Below are 20,164 nucleotides of genomic sequence, written 5' to 3'. Positions count from 1 at the left end.
TTACTGCTCCGTTGACAAAGTTATCCTTTCCGGTAGAATTTTCAGTGGATGCTCTTTACAAGCGGTACAAAAATAAGGAAAAGCTTTTGGTGTGATAATATTTGTGAAAGTATAGAGGGGTGTTCTCTCCTTCGGGTCATAAAATGTCACCTTTCCTCTGTCCATGTCCAAAACCATTCTTATCACATCTGGCTTCTTAGACATGTTGAGTGGCTCCCAGGGAGCGGTGCAGGCTTTGTGCTCTCCGTTCCGATATCTTATAGTCCAGAATCCCTCTGCAGGTGTCAGCACATGTTTGCCCTTCCTATTGATCGACTCGCTGGCTATTCCTAAAACCCAGTAGGTGTTGTCGTTCACTTCCACGTCCCAGCTGTGGCGTCCAGTGAAGTAGCCCTCAGCAGCGAGCATCTCTGCGCTGATATCGAAGCGCTCTGGGTTGTCTGGAAGCTTGAAGATCTGGGTAGAGTTCTGCACAACAGTGAGATCCTCAGAGAGGATGAAGCAGCTTGCTGCAGTATTGGGATCCAGAATCACTGGAGCTTGAATGAAAAAGTAGAGTTACTGATGTAATGAAGAAAGCCTGTTGAATTTGCTGCAATATTCTGCATTAAACTTACTATATTTGACCATTTTTTTCATTTTCTCCCACACTTTATATTTTAGAGAGCCCAAGTGCTTGGCCACATCAATTAGGGCTCCAGACAACATGTGTGGATCAGGAAACTTTTTCCAGGTTCTGGAAAGAGATTGCAAAAGTAAATGTTTGGGAGGTTTTTTTCTGCAAAGTTATCTTTAAAACAAGTTTAACAATGCATACTTTTAAAAATGTACCTTTTGATTGTCTCCTTGTAATTCTGTGAAAGAAAAATGCAATATAAATATAAGTTTCTGATTGATATGCACAAGAATGCACATTCAGTTATGCTTGAAATGGGCTTAATATAAATGTTTGACCTTCAAAAATGGGATATCTTGACTATTCATTTCCTGTTCCGCTGTTTTGATAATGTTAGAAAGCGATGCTACTTCATTGCTCATCTCCTCAATCTTTTCACTGATCATGAGATTCTTCTGATCCTCCTCAGCCTTTAAGTCCAAAAGTCTAGCGGCCTCCTGTTCTTTAAGAAACTTGTGAAGAGCCTCGAATTCCTCTTTGATCTGAGCTTCAGTGTGTTTAGCTTGGTTCTGTAAAGAGGACATGTTCAAATGGTTATTTCGAACATCTTCTGAAAGCATCCCTGAAACTAACCATACCTTCACGTGTTCAGCCATTTCCTCACATGCTACTGTTGCATTCTTGTAGAGCTGTAGCTTCTCTTTCAAGGGCAGAAGAGCGCTCTTCAGCTCCTCCTGAAATGTCGGTGACAGGACATCAACTCTTTTACAAGGTCAGTCTGGCAGGTGGCCAAGCTGTCAGCACAGTGTGTGGCGTTCAGCTGCCACATACCTTTCCGTAGCACCATTCCATCTAAATGGAAAGCTTAACAATACAGTAGCATCAAAGACAAAGAACTATGGAAGACCCATTGAATGGGTCACGTCAGCAAAACTGAGGTCACACACAGACTAAAGATATTTTACAGTATTGAAAAAAACAAAAAAAAACATATTTAGTGTGTTGGATGTTTAGTTGCCTTCAGGGAAAAAGGAAAGGACAGGATATGAATGAATGTAGTGTCACTTAAACCTTGTGGGAGTCAGGTTTCAGATCCTTCTGGACCTGAATAGCAACAGGATACCAAATATATAATTCTATTATTAGAGTAGTAATATACTCTGTATTAGAATATCAGGAATACAAAAAAAAAGTTGGAAAACCAACAATGTGCAACACATTTTCCAAGCAATTTAGTCTTCACTAAATAAAAACTGTAAAATATTTAAAGTTTATTAATTTAGTCATGGTGGTTAACACCGGTGTCTTTTCCTATAATATGCGTTGGCTGCATTTAATATTCAAATACTAAGCAACACAGATTTAGTCATTTATCTTATCTACAATATCTGGCATAAAACTGATTAATATGTTATACTTAGACACAGCACGTTATGTAAAGGATGTGCTGCTGTCTGCTCTGGTGAAGCAATGCTTTGACCAGCGTTGTGACATTAATATGCCTACCTTACAGTCATGGGCGCCTTCTGCAATGGCATAGAGTCTGTGCCCCTTGTGTGCAGCTGCTTTGCCACAAAGACCACAGATTGGTTCCAGATCCTCCAAGCAGAAGAGTGTGAGGTTTTCCCCGTGCTCTTTGCAAGTCTTTGGGTCATTCCTGCTTCTGTCGTCTTTGAAGGACACACAGGCCCTCTCTACCACAGTGTTTACCACAACTTGATCCATTGAAGAGCGACGCCAGCACAGAGGGCAGCAGTGGGAGTCCTTACGGTCTTGTGTGTCCCAGCTGTCTTGCAGACAGACCTTACAAAATCTGTGTCTGCAGGTGAGGACCACTGGCTTACACAGAATATGTCCACAAATTGGACAGGAAAGGTCATCTTCAGAACGAGCATGTCTGGTGGCCATTCTTTCCCCCAGCACTTTGATTGTAAAGCAGGCTCTAATGCCCCTCCCACATCAAGCTACCTCATCTTAACCTCAGAAATAACTGTTAATACTCCAGATCTCAAATACATGTCCAGTGTAATGCTACACGGGGCACTGCCCTTTCTCAAATAAACACCTCTCTAAAGTAAAAACCCTTCTCTTTACGTTTAAATGATTGTAGAAACTGATAACTGCAAACATTATGAAGTGGAGCACCGCAGAAATAAAAATATATATATGGGGCTGGAATATAGTTACACTATAGTTGACCCTTTGGTTATTTAGAAGGTTGGTAAGTGAACCAGTGGTCGTAATGAAAGAAGCAAGACAATCAAATCTGGAGTACGGAGGAGGATATAAATAGCAAAGAGAAGCTGTATCTGGAAGATTTTATTCCTGGCCATTTGAATTTGGGATATTCTACTTAATTGTGGATGGGGTGCTGATTTAAACTATCTCAAGTTTAATATGTGAAAAACTTAATTAATTAAAAGGTAAAAGACACACAGCAACATAGTCATCCTAAAGTTTAATTTGTTAATCTCAAAAGCATTTAACAGCAACCTGACCTTCTGTGTCTTGTAACCCAGTATTTGGTTGGCCAAATTAGCTTAGTGGAATGCTGCACAAAAATAGGTTGTGCCGACGGTGCAAAAGCTCAGGGAACACTCTCCTGCCATAGGAAAACACTATTAAGTGTGGGTTAAAACTAGTGGGTTAAAACATCATGATTGCCATAGAAAAACACCTTATTAGTGTTTTTCTATGGCAGACTTGATGTTTTAAGCCAAACAATTCAGTCTGAGATGCCTGAAGTGAGGCAAATTGAAAAAAGTGTGTTTTAAAGACCTGATTTTTAATGAAAACGTTTGGAAATCCAACAAATTACAAAGGTAAGGATCGCCTTGGACACATTTATACATGACCTGTTGCTGGCCTGTGTATATAGACTGGGACTATTCAATTACGTGTAAATCTAAAAGTAACGCTTTAAAGAAAGAAAAAAGATTCACCTACCTTATGGTTCCTGAAGGCCTCCCTTATGGGAAACACTGTATGGTTCATATGCTGGCCAGATCTGCTGCAAACACAGCAGACCGGCTCCAAATCAGAAACACAGAATAGTAGCATCCTCTCACCGTGTGTCTTGCATGATTTATATGGAAGTCCAAGGCTATCTTTTAAGCAGAGGGGACACTCTTTTACACAAAGCTGTGTCCAAAACTGTTCCAAACAAATATTACAAAAGCTACTACCACAGCCAATGCAGCTCAGCACCACAGGAGCCAGGAAGATTTCTCCACACACCGCACAGCAAGACTCATCCACAACCTGACAAGCCGTGTCAGCATCCATCTGTGAAGGTTGGTGCAGCAGTCATGGATCTCTAATAAAGCAGGACGATCTATTTTCTTTTTAGCTTGTACTTCAGTGTTCAATTTAGTCTTGCTCCAAAGAAGAGGGGGAGAGTGAGTCAACCACTCTGGTTTCACTATAAATTACTGTTGACATGTACGGAAATATTTTGGCAGCAAATCTACCATCGGCTCAGAACAAGTTGGAAAAATGACAAAGTGACATCTACACTTATTTTTTTAAGAAAATTAGTCATAAGGTGCACAATTAAGATTATTTTTATGACTACAAAGTGTATTTTATGGGTTAATTGGGTCCATAATGAAAGCGAGAGGTCACCAAGTCACTAAGCCAGGGATCAAAGTATCCATACTTCTTCCTTGATTGGCTTTGATGTGTGATCTGTGATCAATAGCTAAAATTGAGAAGTGCCACTTTTTCCATTTATAAACAATCAGCACGTTTTTTACATGTTTATTTTTAGTATTTTAAATAAAACTCAAAATTCAGCCAAACAATTTGTGTAGTGGATGAGGATAATCTTTTAAACATTTAATTTTCTGTTGGATTTGAAGTAACTATATCAGGGATTCTGCCGCACATTTGGTCTTGTGTGCTACATTTAATTGAGTAATCATTGTAAGAATAAAGTCAAATTTTCTATATTTTGTGTAGCATTTTTATTTATTTTACCAAATGAGATTAGATCTGAATAATTTTACAATCTGGTAAAGACCAGGTTATTTATGTATTAAAACATATAATTGGCAGAAAGACAGAATGTTTTATCACACCTGTAAACTGCTTGTACTAATGCACAATAATCAATTAGTTGCCAATAAAGGCAGGTGCAATTCTTTATGTTGCAATGTCAGTTCTAGAGCGTGACAGCTATTTTTCCTAAAATATAACGCTACACAATAAAAAATATCCTAAAGCAGTTTTACCTCCAAAATGTGGTTGACATTTTTCAATTGTTTTCTGACAGTGATATGATAAAATTGGAGACAAATTACATGAATTATTTTAGTATAGGGATGTGGCAGCCTTGTTTTACTTCTTATAAAGACGTTTACCGAGTTATTCTAATCACCAGAGAAGTGCAACATGTAACCACAGAAAACAATACGTAAATCACATGGTCCACTTTATTTTCGAACAGAATGACTGCAGTGAAACATCACAAAAAACAATGGAAGATCATTACATACAAAAAAGTTGTTCAATAAAAGTAAAAGTTCTGCAATGTAAAAACTTCTAAAGTGTAACAACACACATATAGTATGTTAGTTCCCAGTCATGTACCGAGTTAAACCTCACCTGATCTGAGCCGATGATCAACATGTGATATTCCTGTTTCTGGCAGACATGATTAAGGCAACTTGAACACATGCTTCTGCACAATAGGATAAAAACACCACTAACATGCAGGTTTAATGACAAGCTATTATTTATATGTTGTTTTATATATGAGGTTTGGTTTGGACTTTACATGGTGGGATTTATATGTTTCCAGTTTTTGTAACGTTACAAATAAAGATAAGGAATGCCAAAATACACAGCTGATCTGACAGTGCATATCCAGTGCTTCTTCAACAAATAGTTTTAAATATATTTTGGCTTTAATAATAATTATTTCTTTCAGTATATTATTTCTGTATTACATATGCTCCGTCTTCAATAATCATAAGTTACACACATCACATTAGCTTCCTGTCATGATGATCGGATGCACGTGCAGTGCGCTGGTGTCGGACCTCCAGGTGTTTGCTCTGGACTCGGTCAAAGTGCTGCAGCAGCTCGTCGTAATCCACCTGAGTGTGAGAGGACCTCTTGCAGGCTGCTTGTTTTTTAGAGTCCATGTACTTGGATTCGTCCACAGTTCTCATAAGCTCTGGATTGGGCACACACTTCAGGCGATGTGAGAGCAGCTGGAAAGCCTGGCTCTGAGGCAGCAGCATCAGCAGACCATACAACGCCTTAATCAGGTATGGGTTGTTCTCCACATCCAGGAGCTGCAGACGCAGGTAGGTAAAAATCGGGCTTTCTATGAGCTGCACCAGCTTGTCAACCTCCATCAGGAAGTCCACAGTTACTTCCAGATTGCCAAACTTCTGGATGAGATCATACGCATGCTTGTAGTTCTGTGTGAGGAAACAAAGGGACACAGTGGCCACGGGGTTGTGGCACCAGGACCGATACAGGCAGCAGAACAAAGCACAGCTTTCCTGAGTGTGCAGGTCTTTTAGCTGGTTGCGTAGCTGGAAGAGCTCAGCAGAGGTGAGCAGGATGGTGTTGAGGGTCTGAACCATGGTAGAGGCGAATTTAAGGTCCTCCTCCTTCAGCAAGATGTCAGCCATAGAGTGGAAGATGTTCTCTGCATGAAGCAATAGGCAAAGCTGCCTGATGATGAACGCTCCTCTGTACTCCAGAAGTTTCCTATCCAGACTGAAACGCTTCAGCAAATTGATCATGAACTTATAAAAGTACGAGTTCATACTGGGAGTAGAGGGGGAGGAGTCCACAGCTTTGGAGGCTGTGCTGGACTGCTGTCCTGTTTTGGGCCCGTCTGGAACCTTGAGCACCAGTTTGTTGTCAGCCATATCGCAAGAGGAGGCCTGGTCCGTTTGGCCGGCAGGAGAGGATGCTATCTCAGCCAACACCTCCAGATCCTTCAGGATGACTTCATCAGACTCATCAGACAGCGTTTTAAGCAGAATGGGGAAAAGGTTGTCTGTGTGGCGAAACATTTTGCGTGGCGTCTTAATGTACAGGTGATAAAGCCATTTGAGGACAGCTATGCGGGTCATCATGCCAGTGGAGGAGTCGTGGAGGTGGCGGTTCAACACCTGAACAATTCCGTCGAGGTCCAGAGTTACGTGAGGCCTGTCAGAACTTGTGGGAGTGAAGAAACTGATGTTGCTCAAACCGACGGATTCTTGGGATGCATTCAACATGTCATTGCTGTCTCCTTCCATTTTGGGCTGGCCTTCTCCAGCAGAAGGCGATCCGGTGCTTCCGTTTCTTTCTTCCTCTGTGTCCTCATCATCTTCCGGAGTCACCAGTTTCATCAGACTGTTATTACAGGCACTGGCCGCTTCTTTGGTATTTTTCTTCCTGTCATCATAGGAAAGGCATGGGAGCACTGCAGTGAGAATCCCAGAAGAATAAGGGAGCACCACTCTGCCTGCGAGCTGGATGAACTCCCTCATCCAGGTCATAGCCGTCAGCTGGATCAGATCATTTGTGAGTTTGGTTTCATCGGCAACCTGGCAGTGAATGACAAGAATGTTGGCCATCTCAGCAAATTTCACACTTGAGGGGGTCTTCTTAATCTCCTTCAGAAACTCCCCAAGCACCACCTCGCACGTCCTGCGGATCTCCTTGCTGTTGTCACCCAGGATCTGAAAGAGTCCGTCCAGGATCTCGGGGAGATAGTCTAACAGGTGGATGTCTGGCACTGACTCCAGGACATGGATCCAAGAAATTATAAACTGCCTGGCATACTGATTATTCGAGTAGATCCTCTCCCTCAGCAGGGGGACAAATGACACCAGGTCAAAAGTGTTGCTCTCTGTAACTATGTCTTTCAGTAACCTGTCCAGGAGTTCAGAGCCACTTTTCACATTAGGGTCCGGATCTGCTGCAAGCTTGCTGAGACCATCAAAAAGCAGATTGAAGTGAGGCAGCACTGCCCCTCTGGCCACCTTCACTATGTTATACAGAGCCTCACAGGCATAATAGCGCAAGCGGCTGTCTGAGTCATTGAAACACGTGAGAACCGGCTCAATGAGCTCCTTCAAATACAGACCTGAGTCCTTCCCCAGGGCGATGGAGCAAGCTGCCAGTCCGATCAGACCCCCTTTGCGACTGTGGGGGTGTTGAGAGAGAGCAAACTCCGATGCCAGGATCTGGATCACATGTCTGATTTGAGTTGAGTTGTTCTGGGCCACGAACTCTCGCACCAGCTTCTCTATTTCCAGAGCCGCGACTTTCCGTTTCTCATACAGCTTATCATTGAGAGCCCTCACGATGTTGGGCGTCAGGGGCGAAAAGTCTTTCTCCGTGTTCATGCTGGCGGCTGCACTCCCGAATCCCCGAATGCTGAAGTAGGCGAGAAAGCGGCTCGCATTTAGATTAAACTATATCAGACAAAAAATTCCACCCTTAGAGGTTTCATTCGTAACAAGGAAGCGCTCTAACAAAAAGCAGCTGACCAGTTACATCCGCCGGAAATGCGTCACTGTTGCAACCTTTATTTGGGTCCCGCTTTGTGCGCAGCGGTAACTCTTATTAGCTCCATTGGCTACATGTGCCGCAAATAGTTGTTTTATTTTAATGCTGCAAGTTTTCCAGTTGACACGTGAACATTTGTTTTGTTTTTAAATATTGCTAGAAAACCTTTGTACTTCTGCCGTCTGCCATGACGAGCCGCGTCTCCATTCACTCGCAGCTCTCCTCCATCATGGAGACGATGGCGAAGTCTGCGTTTAGCCAGGTCTGCAAGCTGGTGGACCAGGACTCAGCCGAGCTGCGGTCGGAGCTGTCCCGGCTTCTGTTTGCCAATTCAGCCCTGACAGAGAAAGTGAACAGTCTGGAGTGTGAGCTGACAAGTGCGGTCAGAGACACGCCCAAGAAAAGTAGAAGTTATTGCAGCGTAGGTGTGCAAACTGTCTGCAGCAGAGACGAGAAGCATCATGATGGTATTTGAGTATCGCAAACTAAAACAGCAGGTTATTGTGAGCAAACGTGATCCGCATTGATTTACTCAGCTTGTCCTTTGTTTCTTTTCTATTTCTTAGTGACCTGCCCTCCCACTATAGAGGGGATCTTTGGAAAAGACTGGTGTATAAATCTGTGGAAGGACAGAGATCCATACAGTCCCGAGAGATGCACAGACTCACCAGGGTCTCCTGATGATGAGGTGAGAAGGGGTTAATCCAGGGCCTTCTGCGTGTTATTATGGACACAGAAGTGATTACAAATCAATATTACAGCGTAATCAAATAATTTGATTCCAATCACTGAAGTTAAACAATCTTTCAATTTCAAGTTGCAGCTGGTAACCCACAAGTTTTGAAAATGTGTTCTTTTGAGATTAAAACAAGACTTTGTCTTTAACAGCCTACAGCATCTCTATCGGACCAAGTCACACTTGCTGAGATCAAAAAAGAGGAGTTGATGCCAAATGTTGCCTCTAACTCAGATGAGGAAGCAATTTCCAATGAAGGTAAGAAATATGTGAAGAATTGGAGTGGAATGGGTAAATGGAGCAATGTTTTCCCTGCTTTCTGAGTTTAAATTGCTGCCTTTGTACATCAGAACACGAAGAAAGCATAGCTGAGGAATCGGATCAGAAGTCAGTGGATTACTCCGTCAATGGCAGTACTTGCAGCCTGCCTCTTGATCAGGATGGACAGCAGGATTCCTTATTAGAAAGTACAGAAGAACCACTTGAGCAGTTTATCAGTATCAATGATACAACAGAAGAGGACTTTAGCGCCCATATCATACCAATTGAAGTGGAGGACGAGGAGGAGGATGATGATATTGATGATGATGATGTTCAGTTTGTCAAGGCAAGTCACAATGAAGCAGAATCGAGCCCTGCAGTCGGGCCCAGTCACGACGAACAGCAAACATTACCAACAAACAGCACTGACAACTGTTTCACTAATGTTAAAGACTTCCCCAAAAACTTGAATGTGGTCAGTGTGAAAACGACCAGAGCTCCAAAAAGCAGCACGTTCACATGTCATGTATGTAGCAGGACGTTCTTTCACAAGGGCACACTGACACACCACATGAAGTCACATAAGACAAACTTCTGCAGCATCTGCAAGCAGCATTTCCCTCAAAAGAAGCTGAACTCCCACAGATGTGTGCCTCCTGTTTTACATCAGAGAATCAGCAAGTCGTGCGAGTTATGCGGCAAGATCTTTGCCAACCAATCAGCTCTGAGGATTCACTATGTTGTCCATACAGGTGAGAAACCCTACAGGTGCAGCCTGTGCGGCAAAAGGTTTACTCAAAAAGGCAATTTAAAATGTCATTTACGCATCCATACTGGTGAGAGACCTTTCCTGTGTGTTAAGTGTGGAAAGACCTTCACGCAGAAAGTGAACCTCAATCATCATCTAATGGCACACTTAAATCGTGAGGTTGTTGGAGGAGGGTCAACCTAAACCTAGCAACATGTAGCAGCAGAAACTAGGGTTGCAAGGGATAAATTGATCGAATGATAAATTTGCTCCGTTTTCCTCAATTTTGGGAGATTGGTGATCAGCCGACACTTTCATGTGAAGCCGATCTTATCTACTCATCTTATCTACCTCTGCAAGGGTCCAAAAATCAACCAATGTCCTTTTTGCTCTGCGTTGAGAGGTTTAACTGAAAGAGCGGTACATCAGGTCACGTCTGAACATTTACGGTTAACAGTAGTCACCCCACTGTTACCAAATCTGCAACTTTCTTGCTGTATTTAGAGTCATTTAAGGCAAAACAATTCTGTATCGGCATGTCAGGCTTTTTAAACATCAGTAATCGACAATCGGCCAGAAAATTGCATTCTGTGCATCCTTAACAGTCACTAACTGGTAATAATGTCTTGTTTATTAGCTACATTTGTGAAATGCACCATGTCACTTTTTACACTAGTTTAAATGTTAATGTCTTGATGGTAATGTTTTATTTGTCTTTAGGATTGTAGCAGGTGTGTTGAAAACAAATGTTTTTGTAATTTACTTGACATTTTTCATGTTATTTTCTCTATTAAAACAAAGTCATAAGTACAAATGTTTTCTTTTGTTTTATTTCATAAAACTCAATTTCAGTTATATGCTAGTAAAATCGATGCTGCTAGAACCATCTCTGGAACAGAATCGGCTCAGGCAAGCTTTACATTCAAAGAAAGCAATTTCTATTAGGCATAGGAATGAAATATGACAACATGAAATCAGATTTACAGAATGTTGACAATCTCTCTTCAATTAATAATCACGGTGGGACCATAAAAAGTAACTATTCAAACAGTAACAGTATTATCAATTACAGCCTGTGGAGCTTATTTAAATATATGACCAAGAGATAAACAAATTCATTTTAGTTATATTTCAAGAAAAATGACTTCAGTTTCATTTTAATGCCAAAGAATTAAATATGGTGTTGAGCAAATAAAGAGCTGGTCAAAGGAACAAGCTTGTTTCACCTTTTTTGTTCCAAGGAGGTAGTTTTAGAGGTCGGCCAGGACTATTTTCCCAAAGTCAATAATTTGGTATTTCTTGGGACAGTCCTTCTGTGGCCTGATATATTAGGAACAAACACATGCAACAATGACATGAAGGTAAGATGTTTTAATTTCTTGCTGGCTGATCAGTCAAACTCAGACCTGTGAGAATAAATAATCTATTATAACGGACCAATAAGCTCCACTATTGTTTGGCCACTGCTACGTTAGTCTCCCCACTCTAGCTAAAAAATATGACAAACAATAGCACAGGTAACAATAGATAATGCAATCCGCCTCTCTTTGTTCCACATCAGTATTTTTCCTCCATGTTGGATGTTAGTAAAGATATACTGCCACATGTTGAGTCACTCTGAGCATTGCTGAGAGGACCTGTGTCAAATACCTCTGGTTTGACCATCCAGTTGAAACACTGATGGTGATTTAAACCATATTTATACGCGTAGCATTTGCCACATCCCACACAGCTGTAAGGCTTTTCACCCGTGTGCGTCCGAAGATGTATGTTTAAGGAGCTTTTCTGGGAGAAACTTTTGCCACAGTCTGGACAGCTGTAAGGCTTTTCACCAGAGTGCACTCGCTGGTGCAGCTTCAGGTATGTTTTCTGAGCAAATCGTTTTCCGCACACAGAGCAGCTGAAAGGCTTTTCGCCCGAGTGCCGTCTGATGTGCACTTTTAAGCTGCTTAAATAGTTAAAGATTTTTCCACAGAATAAACAGTCAAACCGCTTTGGTGTCTTAACAAGTTTGGGCTGAAAGGGGAGCTCTTTGGTTGTGTTCGCCTGGAGACAGTTTGTGTAATCTGAGGGTGCCACCGAGGCTGGAGGAGGATTTGTGTTTTCCACAAGACTGCCCATTGTTGCATCCTCTATTAATCTGTCCGCGATGGTCGGCTGTGCCCGCTGTAGCATTTGTCCGTCCGACATCATGGGGAAATTATTCAATTCCCCTGAGTGAAGCTGCAGTTCATCGACGGATCTGTGAAGCATGCTGTCATCTTCAAACATCCCAACAACTGTAAAATGAAAATGCATCCAGTTAAGTGGTAGGCAGTTAGCAATCGGTTTAGTTTGATTTCACTCCACTCTTACGTTTCCTGTTGTCAGCACGACTCATCTGTTGACCAATAGGGTGATCGTCATACGTCTCTTCTTTGACAAAAATAAGATCAGGTTCTCTCCCCATCATGTCAGCTGCCTACCAACAGCATAAAGGAAACGGCTAAAAATACATCCCTCATTATTCAGTCCATCATATGACTGAATTGCAAAAATAAAGACACACAGCTGACCTCTGCTCCTATATTTGTCATAGCAGCCTCCATTGGCAGTCTTCTCTGAGGGTGAAGCTTCTCTTCTCTCCACAGATCCATGCACCAATCCTTTCCAAATACCCCTTCGATGGCTGGAGAAGACTGGTGCTGATCTAGAAGGAAAAATATAGAGCTTGTACTAAGATTTGATGCAGATTGTTACCTTTCTATACATGCAGTTATACAAAGACAGGCAGAGAGCAAACAGTAACTCCAAGTAATAATAATATTAACCAGAGTACAATCCTATAGGGTGCATTATGCAGCAAAAAAAAAAAAAAAAAAAAAAAAAAAGGGGGGGGGACCTCTGAGTGTCAGGCTTGATTCAAGCTTCTGACCTGAAAGTTGCCTGACGCTGGTGTTGACATGTGCAGGGTAGGTCTGTCCCTCTCTGGCTGCTCTCAGCTGGACCTCCAGAGAGTAGCACCTCTTCTTCAGCGCCTCGTTCTCCGTCTTATGCAGAGATATCTCAGTGTGAAGGACGGAGGAGCATTCGTCAGCCAGGCTGCTGATCTCAGCCAAAGCCGCCTTTGTTAGCCTGTCCAGGATGACGGCCAGCTGTGTCCGAAAACTCCTGTTAGCGCTGTCGCACATCATCTCGCCAAAGTAGCTGAGTATTTCTAATTTCGGCAAGATTACTCCCCCCGAAGTAGCGCTGCTCCTATAATCAAATATGTGATACAGCTGTACCGCAAAGGATTATGGGAAATCTATAGGCGAAAGCCCCACAATGTATACTGTATGTAAAGGCAACGCCGTGTGTTACTGCCTCAACTCGATTTATAAGGCTTTTGCTGAAAATATATGGATAGAAAATGTCATAGGACAGAGAAGATAAGTGTTATAAAACATCTCTCAAAACATTGATGAATACAAAAAAATACTTTAATGTATAATTAATGCATAAAAAAGATATTTGTTCTGTAAAGGCCAAGGTTGCAAAATCATCACATATTACATTATTTGTTATCTTTCAAATACACTCTGAACTTCTCCTGTTTCACACCTTCACACGTTTTTTATATTACTTATTACCCACGCACAATAAAAGCTATATAAAGCTTCTTTATTAATACAATTTAAACATATATGATCGGTGTTGAGCTATTTCAAAAATATTTCTGAAAGAAGAGGGGGAATAATATAATATGTTTGATATGTACGTTACTAGATCTTTACTTGAAACTAGACATTATATGAAATTGTTGCCATCTAGGGGTGATTATTTGTAATAGCCAAATAAGTTATTTTCAGTATACAGTGACTATCCAACCATGTTTTTGGGATTCAAAAAAATAAGAAAAAAACAAGGCAATGAATGATAATTTAAAAACGTTTTCCACCTTTAGTGTAACATATTAAGTTAAACCGAAAAGCAAACTAAAGCTTGAAATGTTGTGTGTATTAAATCTAGGTTATCTATGACTTTCCTTTTTTAAATCTCAACAACAAAAATAAAACTTTTCGTTTATGTTCTGATTTATTGTGGTGCATCTGAACAGAGTGTAAAATGACCCACAGAGATGATAGGCTACTAATAAATTCACACCTTTTACAAGGTAATGCTTGATCCAATTAATCTATTATAGCACACTAAAACTACAATATAAAGAGTATGATCAATATTAAGTAAACAAAATCCCCTAAGCTTCAAACCTTTAATGTGTTTTCAGCCAAACAAATTTTAATGATCTATTAAAATTGGCTGTCTGCTAGATAAGCTGCTTTAATGGCGATTTAATAGTTCCTGGAGTGTTTTTTATATATCTGAAGTACTTTCTCCTAGCTGAGTTAATCACAGTTGATTTCATAATGTATCAGATTAATACACTTGTAAGTTCTCAGGAGGAATTGGCTTTACCAGATTACTAAAAAAAATATTTGCTTGTTGAAACATCAGTTTCAGATATTTTGCACAGAAAACCTTTCAGTGATGTGTTCAAAATATGCACTTAGACACACATTCATATCTTAAGCAAAGTAAACTTTATTTTCCAGTAGCCATTTAAAATCAGAATGAAGAAATATATGTTAGCCATGGTCATTTTATGTGGTTCCGTGTATAATTGTTCCACTAAATGACTCGCCTCCATAGACGTTTAGGCCAGGATCTAGATGCAGAGTCAGATGTTTCTTCAGATTACACTTCTTTGTGAAACCCTTGCCACAGCTGACACAAACAAAAGGTTTTTCACCTGTGTGTGTGCGCTGATGCATATCAAGGGTGCACTTCTGAATAAAACCCTTTCCACAAACAGTGCATCGATAGGGCTTTTCCCCAGTGTGTGTGCGCTGGTGTGTGTACAGGTGGCCTTTTTGGGCATATCGCTTTCCACACAGCGTGCACCTGAATGGCTTCTCACCTGTGTGACTTCGCTGGTGAATTTCAAGCTGGCTGAAGCATCTGAAACCCTTGCCACACTGCATGCAGCCAAACCTCTTCGCAGTTGAGTTCCTAAAACTGTGGAGCTTCACATTCCTGGATGCACAGATGTTTTGCGAGGCAACATTTTGAACCACTTGTTTTCCTTCCTGCAGTGTAGTGTGAGCCGGTGTTAGTTGTGGATTCCACTGCATCTCCTGTCTCTTGGAGTCAGCACAAGGCTGCTGGCTGCTTGAACTCATAAAGCTATTGATGAACAGAGGTTGCTGGTGTCCTGCACTTGGTTTAGGATGCTGCATCACATTTGGAGCCTTTTGGGTATCCATGATTGCATCCTTTCCTGTTGACAGCAGATAAAAATGTAAATACTCCCCAAAACCAACATAATGTAGCAAAACCAAACAAAAACAATCTGAAAACTCACTTGCTTCATTTGTTCTGTCTTGTTCGGTGTTTTTGTTTTCCACATCTGATGGCTCTTCTTTTACCACTATCAGTTTAGATAAGTCATTTGGTGGGTTTGCAACCTAAATACCATAAATGTAAAAAATAATTAAACTTGATTCTATTTTAAAATTGTACACAATTCTGCTGAAATACCAAGTTTTTATGAGGGGGGAAAAACAAACAGACCCTAATAACTCATTTGAAAACTTCTTCCACATATGTTCTGATGTTTATCCTGTGCAGCTTAACTGAAAACCAAACAAACCAGTGATAGTTCTGGACTTTGGCTCGGGCATTACCCTTGATCATGATGCAACCTCCACCCCATTTCACAGTGAATATGCACAGTGAAATGGGGTGAAATGGTCTGTCCAAAACAAACTATCCTGAAAGGTTTTGGTAAAATATCACCAAGTTTGGATAAGCTATTTAGAAGAAATGTCCAGTCTTCGTATTGTCCCCATGCTCTAATTTTTTTTCCCCATTTATAACAGGTGTTCCCTTTCTTATGGTGTAGCATATATACAATGCCACGGAAATGTTGAATAATTCTCCTTAATAATAACTTTGTACCATGAGGTTCTTTTGATCATTAGGGATTTCTTTGCAAACTGTGGCTTTAGCTAAAGCAGTGGTATCCAAAGTCAATCCTCAAGGCCCAATATTCTTTGTCCCAGTTATACTCAACTGGAACATCAGAGTTTCCACTAGTTACGACTGGTGTTTGGTTTTGGAAAGTAAAACTGAAAATGGGGTACTGCAAACTACGCATAAAGGCGTCGCCATGTTGAATTTCATGTATTTAGTACCTAATACATTTATTTTTCAGCTGAAAATGTACAGGACAGATGTGGGAAAAGTTTTGAAATGATTCTTTAAAGTCAAACAGGTTTAAAATAGACTGTATTTGATTCAGTTTGGATACTTACTTCAGGTGAAGCATGCTCATCACTTTGGTGCAAGCTGTCCATCTCTGTTGAGGATTGTATGTTTTCCCACGTGGTGGTTCCACTACTATGCAGTGCACTTAAATACAAAATATTAGCGGTCAAAGGAAACAGTCAAGATAAAGAGCTTTTGGTAGAATTAAACACTATACCTACTTTGAATTGTCTGAAGCCAAAAAAGCTTTGTTTTCTGGAGACTCCCTCATCCCTGCGTATGATGCTGCTGCTGCTGTGTCCTGCCTGCGCTCCTGAGCCATGAACAGTAACTTCTCCATCAGCTGTAGCTTCTCTGTGAGAGAAGCGATTTCATTTCGCCCTCTTGTTATTTCTATTTTCAGCATCTTGGACTCGATCTCCACCAGTTTGCTTATTTCCATCACAGCTGTTTTGGATAGCGCATCCATGATGGAAACGAGCTGCGTCTGGAAGGAGAAGGCTGTGGACATGTTTCTCGTTGGTCTCCCGTGACAAGCAAAATTCACGCAGGCTAGTTGCCACAGTCAGGATTCCTTCGTGACGACTACAACAGCATGTAGTTACACTATTTTGTGCGAGAGGAACAGAACAGGCATGCATAAGGGTAAAACTCAAGTAGTTCAAATGGAAACTTTGATTCCATCTACCGGTGAGGCGGAAGCATAGCAATTATACAAAAGTACTGTAATGTTGAGGTGAAATATTGACATATTTTGTTTAGTTTACCAAAACGCTTCTTAATATTGATAAATATTAGCTAAACGTCAACTTTGCATTCAAATTGGAGCATTTTGGCTGCTTTTTTTCTGGAACTACAGCAACCAGAAAGCAGTGCGGTGTTGCAAGACGTGTGATTGGCTGATGAAACGTCAGTTCAGGAAGTAGTGCATGGAATTAAACTTACTCATTTGCCGACTGAAAATCCACATGACCATCTGCTGTTTCGAATTTTCTCTGCAAGGTATTAAAAGTAATTTGTTTCTATATTTAAAAATAATCACATTTTAGCTTTGCAGTTGTTTCTACGTAATTAGAAACGCGCTTGTATTAACCTACTGACTAGTGGTTCTCCTGTACTTGAAGTAGGCTACAAGTAAATCCCCCCGTAGCCTGACATATTTAGTAAACCACATTTAATAAAAGTTCTTATCGTTAAAGGATTTGTTAAATGTTTACAAAAGCCTTGCTACGTGCATTTTTTACACAGTTGCAAAACTGTTTTGTAGCTGACTTCCTTTTATTTTGCAACCTTTCTCTCTTCTTGCAGTGCTGTGATGGCTGGAAGAAGAGTTGTGGTCTTTCCTTCCTCAGCCGAGCTCGGTCCAGTCTTGGCCCATCTGGTGATCTCTCGGGCCGAGAAGGCCATAGCCTCTCATGGCAGGTTCACCCTGGGTCTCTCAGGAGGAAGCCTTGTGTCCATGCTCAGCAAAGAGCTGCTGGCTCTGCCCCAGCCAGATTGCAGCAAGTGGGTGATTGGCTTCTGTGATGAGCGCCTGGTTTCTTTCGATGATCCGGAAAGCACATTTGGGCTTTACAAGGTCAAATTTCCTGTTACTGAGTAAAATGTATGGCTCTTAATGTATTTTGCACCAAATGGCATTTAAATTAAACGCCAGACTTTTCTTCTGTTTTAGAGTCAATTGTTTCCCAAGATCAACATCCCTGAGAGTGGAATCTTAACCATAGACTCCTCTCTGCCAGTGGCAGAGTGTGCTGAGGATTACGCCTGTAAACTGAAACAGGTCCAAATGAATCCCAAGCTTTTATGTTTTACTTCCTGGTTGGTTCTTTGAATTTAATTGAATTCTTAAATTCAAAATAACAGGTGTTCCCAGGTGAAGAGTTTCCTGTGTTTGACCTGTTGCTGCTGGGAATGGGACCAGACGGACACACATGTTCTCTTTTTCCAGGTCATCCACTTCTGGAGGTAATTGCTATTTGTAACTCCAGTCTGTTTAGTGTTTAAGACATAACCACTTCTGTGAACAAATCTCAAATTAAGTCTTCCTTTTTTATTTGGCTTTCAAGGAGTCGGACTGTCTTAGATTTTTCCATAAGAGTTTGACGTTGCCTACATTTGTATTTATTTTTTCTTGAGTAATTCTCTTGTCACACCTGATACAGTAGAAATAAAATAGATTTTTCAAGAAAAGTAGAGTGTTAATAAAAAATGATGCTTCTCTCATGTCCTGTCTTGGTGTCATGAAAGACAGAGTCCTTTGAGCTGAAGTTTAATTAGTGGTGGTTTGCACTATACTTTATGTATGGTTTAAACATACGTTCAAAGTGTTTGTCAATCATCAGCATCTTCTGCACAGATGTGCTGTTGATGCTAAATGTAGAACTTGTCCCGTACGTTTCCCCCACAAAGAATAATTAAATGTTTTGCCACCAGCAGCTAAAGACTGATGTTCCCATCCTCCAGCCGATGTCAGGGTTAGAGCTGAAATGGAGCAATTATACTTTTTAACTCAACCGACTCTCTCATAAGAGCCATCCCAAACTCTCAGAATTCAACTACTAATTAGGGCAGATCATGCATCATGCCGTGTTCATCAAGCTGAGTGATGAAAGTTCCCACTTTGGCAAAAAGTAAAATGCTTTACATTAAATTACTTATTCAGTAAGACTAGAAGCAATGCATCAATAACTGGATAATCTCCACTGATTCCAATGTGTTTTGCTTGTGAAATATGAAGTGTAAAAAGTTATGTCTTGGCTTTGTCTGCATCCCACATGCAGGAAACAAAGAAAATTGTGGCTCCTATCAGTGATTCTCCCAAACCGCCTCCACAACGCGTCACTATGACTTTCCCAGTGGTGAACGCTGCACGCTGTGTGGCCTTTGTCTCAACAGGTGGAAGCAAAGCCACTGTTTTGAAGGTGATGGTTGGAAAAATATGATTTATATACAGCCTTTCATTTTTTATATAATATATAATGTCCCTACTTATTATCAGAAGCAATGTAGATTTTAAATGTGTGTAAATTTCGCGCTCGGAAAGCATGTCTGCGTATTAATCCTTCTATTTTCACAGTCACAATAAACATACTATTTGTAGAAAAATCAATTAAATTAGCCAAAACCTTTTGGGTTTTTCATATGCAAGTGACTAAAAACAATGTAGTAATAATTGTTTTACTATATTAAAGCATCAACCATTTTGACACACTAACCAAAACAGAGGAGCTTAATCTTCTTATTTGTGCAGTTTTGCTGGATTGCTACTCAGAACTCATCTCTTTTTTTGCAGGAGGTTCTGGAGGGTGGAAAAGCTTCGCCATATCCAGCCGCTCGTGTTGTACCAACCAGTGGTGAACTGTTTTGGCTCATTGATGACCCTGCAGCTGCCGCCTTGACTATCCAGGTTGAAAGGCCAAGTGCAGGAGCCAAACTTTAAAACTCTCAGTCTGATGATGAATCAGCACATCAACAGGAAATACAAAATGGTACATTCCCGCATTGTTAAAATTGTGCTTAAGAATACATATGAATAACATACCTTACCACTTCCTGGATAATTACATTTGTGTGTTGCTGCTGTATGAAGGTAATGTGCATTGGGACATTTGTTGGATGTCTTAGTTTTACTGAAGAACAAAGTAATTACTGTACATCTACATTACTATTATTCTTCTAATGCTTTACCACTTTTTAATGTTAAGGCTTGTAAGTTATAAACATACCCCAGTGTGATTAAAGTCTCAGTGTATCTCTAGAAATGTTTTCTTGATGTAATTTCTTTTCTTTAAGATTGTTTTCCTCTTTCTTTGAACATGACCGCAAAAAACAACACATTTTTATTGTGGTTTTCTTTGAAGGAGTGAATTAAGTTGATCTTGTGGTTTGACTGCCTGGAAATGCTTTTTACGTTTCTGAAATACGAAATAAAGAACACGTTTGATTGAAAAGAGAAAAAAAAATCACATTTTGTGTCGGTTGAGGTTTCCCC

General features: G+C 40.7%; 6 protein-coding genes across 10 annotated transcripts; 2 read left to right on the top strand and 4 right to left on the bottom strand.

Moving 5' to 3' along the window:
• trim35-13 (tripartite motif containing 35-13) lies at positions 1 to 3,963 on the bottom strand. 2 transcript variants are annotated; one of them, XM_044099651.1, is made up of 6 exons: positions 3,563 to 3,963; positions 1,255 to 1,350; positions 955 to 1,185; positions 832 to 854; positions 618 to 736; positions 1 to 539 (listed from the first exon to the last, which is right to left on the bottom strand). In XM_044099651.1, the coding sequence occupies exons 1-6, from the start codon at positions 3,899 to 3,901 to the stop codon at positions 1 to 3; spliced, it is 1,347 nt and encodes a 448-aa protein (XP_043955586.1). In that variant the 5' UTR covers positions 3,902 to 3,963. The 2 variants fall into 2 exon arrangements, with proteins under 2 accessions (XP_043955586.1, XP_043955584.1); XM_044099649.1 differs by lacking the exon at positions 3,563 to 3,963 and adding an exon at positions 2,123 to 2,530.
• On the top strand, positions 3,319 to 10,691 carry LOC122821590 (zinc finger protein 300-like). 3 transcript variants are annotated; one of them, XM_044099654.1, is made up of 4 exons: positions 3,319 to 3,438; positions 8,704 to 8,825; positions 9,026 to 9,131; positions 9,224 to 10,691. In XM_044099654.1, the coding sequence occupies exons 1-4, from the start codon at positions 3,405 to 3,407 to the stop codon at positions 10,084 to 10,086; spliced, it is 1,125 nt and encodes a 374-aa protein (XP_043955589.1). In that variant the 5' UTR covers positions 3,319 to 3,404; the 3' UTR covers positions 10,087 to 10,691. The 3 variants fall into 3 exon arrangements, with proteins under 3 accessions (XP_043955589.1, XP_043955587.1, XP_043955588.1); XM_044099652.1 differs by lacking the exon at positions 3,319 to 3,438 and adding an exon at positions 8,084 to 8,604; XM_044099653.1 differs by lacking the exon at positions 3,319 to 3,438 and adding an exon at positions 8,367 to 8,562.
• Positions 5,032 to 8,111, bottom strand: vac14 (vac14 homolog (S. cerevisiae)). Its single transcript, XM_044099647.1, has one exon. The coding sequence runs from the start codon at positions 7,972 to 7,974 to the stop codon at positions 5,602 to 5,604; it is 2,373 nt and encodes a 790-aa protein (XP_043955582.1). The 5' UTR covers positions 7,975 to 8,111; the 3' UTR covers positions 5,032 to 5,601.
• Positions 10,692 to 10,910: 219 nt separating the features above from the next.
• Positions 10,911 to 13,145, bottom strand: LOC122821591 (zinc finger protein 75A-like). Its single transcript, XM_044099655.1, has 4 exons — positions 12,797 to 13,145; positions 12,438 to 12,571; positions 12,238 to 12,343; positions 10,911 to 12,161 (listed from the first exon to the last, which is right to left on the bottom strand). The coding sequence occupies exons 1-4, from the start codon at positions 13,053 to 13,055 to the stop codon at positions 11,440 to 11,442; spliced, it is 1,221 nt and encodes a 406-aa protein (XP_043955590.1). The 5' UTR covers positions 13,056 to 13,145; the 3' UTR covers positions 10,911 to 11,439.
• Positions 13,146 to 14,425: 1,280 nt separating this feature from the next.
• Positions 14,426 to 17,542, bottom strand: LOC122821592 (zinc finger protein 614-like). 2 transcript variants are annotated; one of them, XM_044099657.1, is made up of 5 exons: positions 17,461 to 17,542; positions 16,392 to 16,776; positions 16,218 to 16,314; positions 15,266 to 15,368; positions 14,426 to 15,181 (listed from the first exon to the last, which is right to left on the bottom strand). In XM_044099657.1, the coding sequence occupies exons 2-5, from the start codon at positions 16,679 to 16,681 to the stop codon at positions 14,505 to 14,507; spliced, it is 1,167 nt and encodes a 388-aa protein (XP_043955592.1). In that variant the 5' UTR covers positions 16,682 to 16,776; positions 17,461 to 17,542; the 3' UTR covers positions 14,426 to 14,504. The 2 variants fall into 2 exon arrangements, with proteins under 2 accessions (XP_043955592.1, XP_043955591.1); XM_044099656.1 differs by lacking the exon at positions 17,461 to 17,542 and adding an exon at positions 17,116 to 17,204.
• Positions 17,089 to 20,134, top strand: pgls (6-phosphogluconolactonase). Its single transcript, XM_044099658.1, has 6 exons — positions 17,089 to 17,172; positions 17,479 to 17,749; positions 17,846 to 17,953; positions 18,037 to 18,138; positions 18,954 to 19,094; positions 19,466 to 20,134. Exons 2-6 carry the CDS (start codon positions 17,486 to 17,488, stop codon positions 19,610 to 19,612), a joined length of 762 nt encoding a protein of 253 aa, XP_043955593.1. The 5' UTR covers positions 17,089 to 17,172; positions 17,479 to 17,485; the 3' UTR covers positions 19,613 to 20,134.
• The last annotated feature ends 30 nt before the right edge of the window (positions 20,135 to 20,164 follow it).

The sequence above is a fragment of the Gambusia affinis genome, linkage group LG19 (genome assembly GCF_019740435.1).
Source record: "Gambusia affinis linkage group LG19, SWU_Gaff_1.0, whole genome shotgun sequence".
In the NCBI taxonomy this organism is placed as follows: domain Eukaryota; kingdom Metazoa; phylum Chordata; class Actinopteri; order Cyprinodontiformes; family Poeciliidae; genus Gambusia; species Gambusia affinis.
This window is presented reverse-complemented; position numbering and strand designations above follow the sequence as displayed.

Coding starts and splice junctions, on each gene's coding strand:
- trim35-13 (XM_044099649.1), bottom strand. CDS start 2,524: ATGGCCACCAGACATGCTCGTTCTGAAGATGACCTTTCCTGTCCAATT. Junction 855..954: donor AAGATATCCCATTTTTGAAG/GTCAAACATTTA, acceptor TTTCTTTCACAG/AATTACAAGGAGACAATCAA. Junction 737..831: donor TACAAGGAGACAATCAAAAG/GTACATTTTTAA, acceptor ATCTCTTTCCAG/AACCTGGAAAAAGTTTCCTG.
- vac14 (XM_044099647.1), bottom strand. CDS start 7,974: ATGAACACGGAGAAAGACTTTTCGCCCCTGACGCCCAACATCGTGAGG.
- LOC122821590 (XM_044099652.1), top strand. CDS start 8,325: ATGACGAGCCGCGTCTCCATTCACTCGCAGCTCTCCTCCATCATGGAG. Junction 8,605..8,703: donor AGACGAGAAGCATCATGATG/GTATTTGAGTAT, acceptor TCTATTTCTTAG/TGACCTGCCCTCCCACTATA. Junction 9,132..9,223: donor GGAAGCAATTTCCAATGAAG/GTAAGAAATATG, acceptor TTTGTACATCAG/AACACGAAGAAAGCATAGCT.
- LOC122821591 (XM_044099655.1), bottom strand. CDS start 13,055: ATGATGTGCGACAGCGCTAACAGGAGTTTTCGGACACAGCTGGCCGTC. Junction 12,344..12,437: donor TGACAAATATAGGAGCAGAG/GTCAGCTGTGTG, acceptor TGCTGTTGGTAG/GCAGCTGACATGATGGGGAG. Junction 12,162..12,237: donor TCGTGCTGACAACAGGAAAC/GTAAGAGTGGAG, acceptor TTCATTTTACAG/TTGTTGGGATGTTTGAAGAT.
- LOC122821592 (XM_044099657.1), bottom strand. CDS start 16,681: ATGTCCACAGCCTTCTCCTTCCAGACGCAGCTCGTTTCCATCATGGAT. Junction 16,315..16,391: donor TTGGCTTCAGACAATTCAAA/GTAGGTATAGTG, acceptor TTTGTATTTAAG/TGCACTGCATAGTAGTGGAA. Junction 15,182..15,265: donor AGACAGAACAAATGAAGCAA/GTGAGTTTTCAG, acceptor TGCTGTCAACAG/GAAAGGATGCAATCATGGAT.
- pgls (XM_044099658.1), top strand. CDS start 17,486: ATGGCTGGAAGAAGAGTTGTGGTCTTTCCTTCCTCAGCCGAGCTCGGT. Junction 17,750..17,845: donor GCACATTTGGGCTTTACAAG/GTCAAATTTCCT, acceptor CTTCTGTTTTAG/AGTCAATTGTTTCCCAAGAT. Junction 19,095..19,465: donor GCAAAGCCACTGTTTTGAAG/GTGATGGTTGGA, acceptor CTTTTTTTGCAG/GAGGTTCTGGAGGGTGGAAA.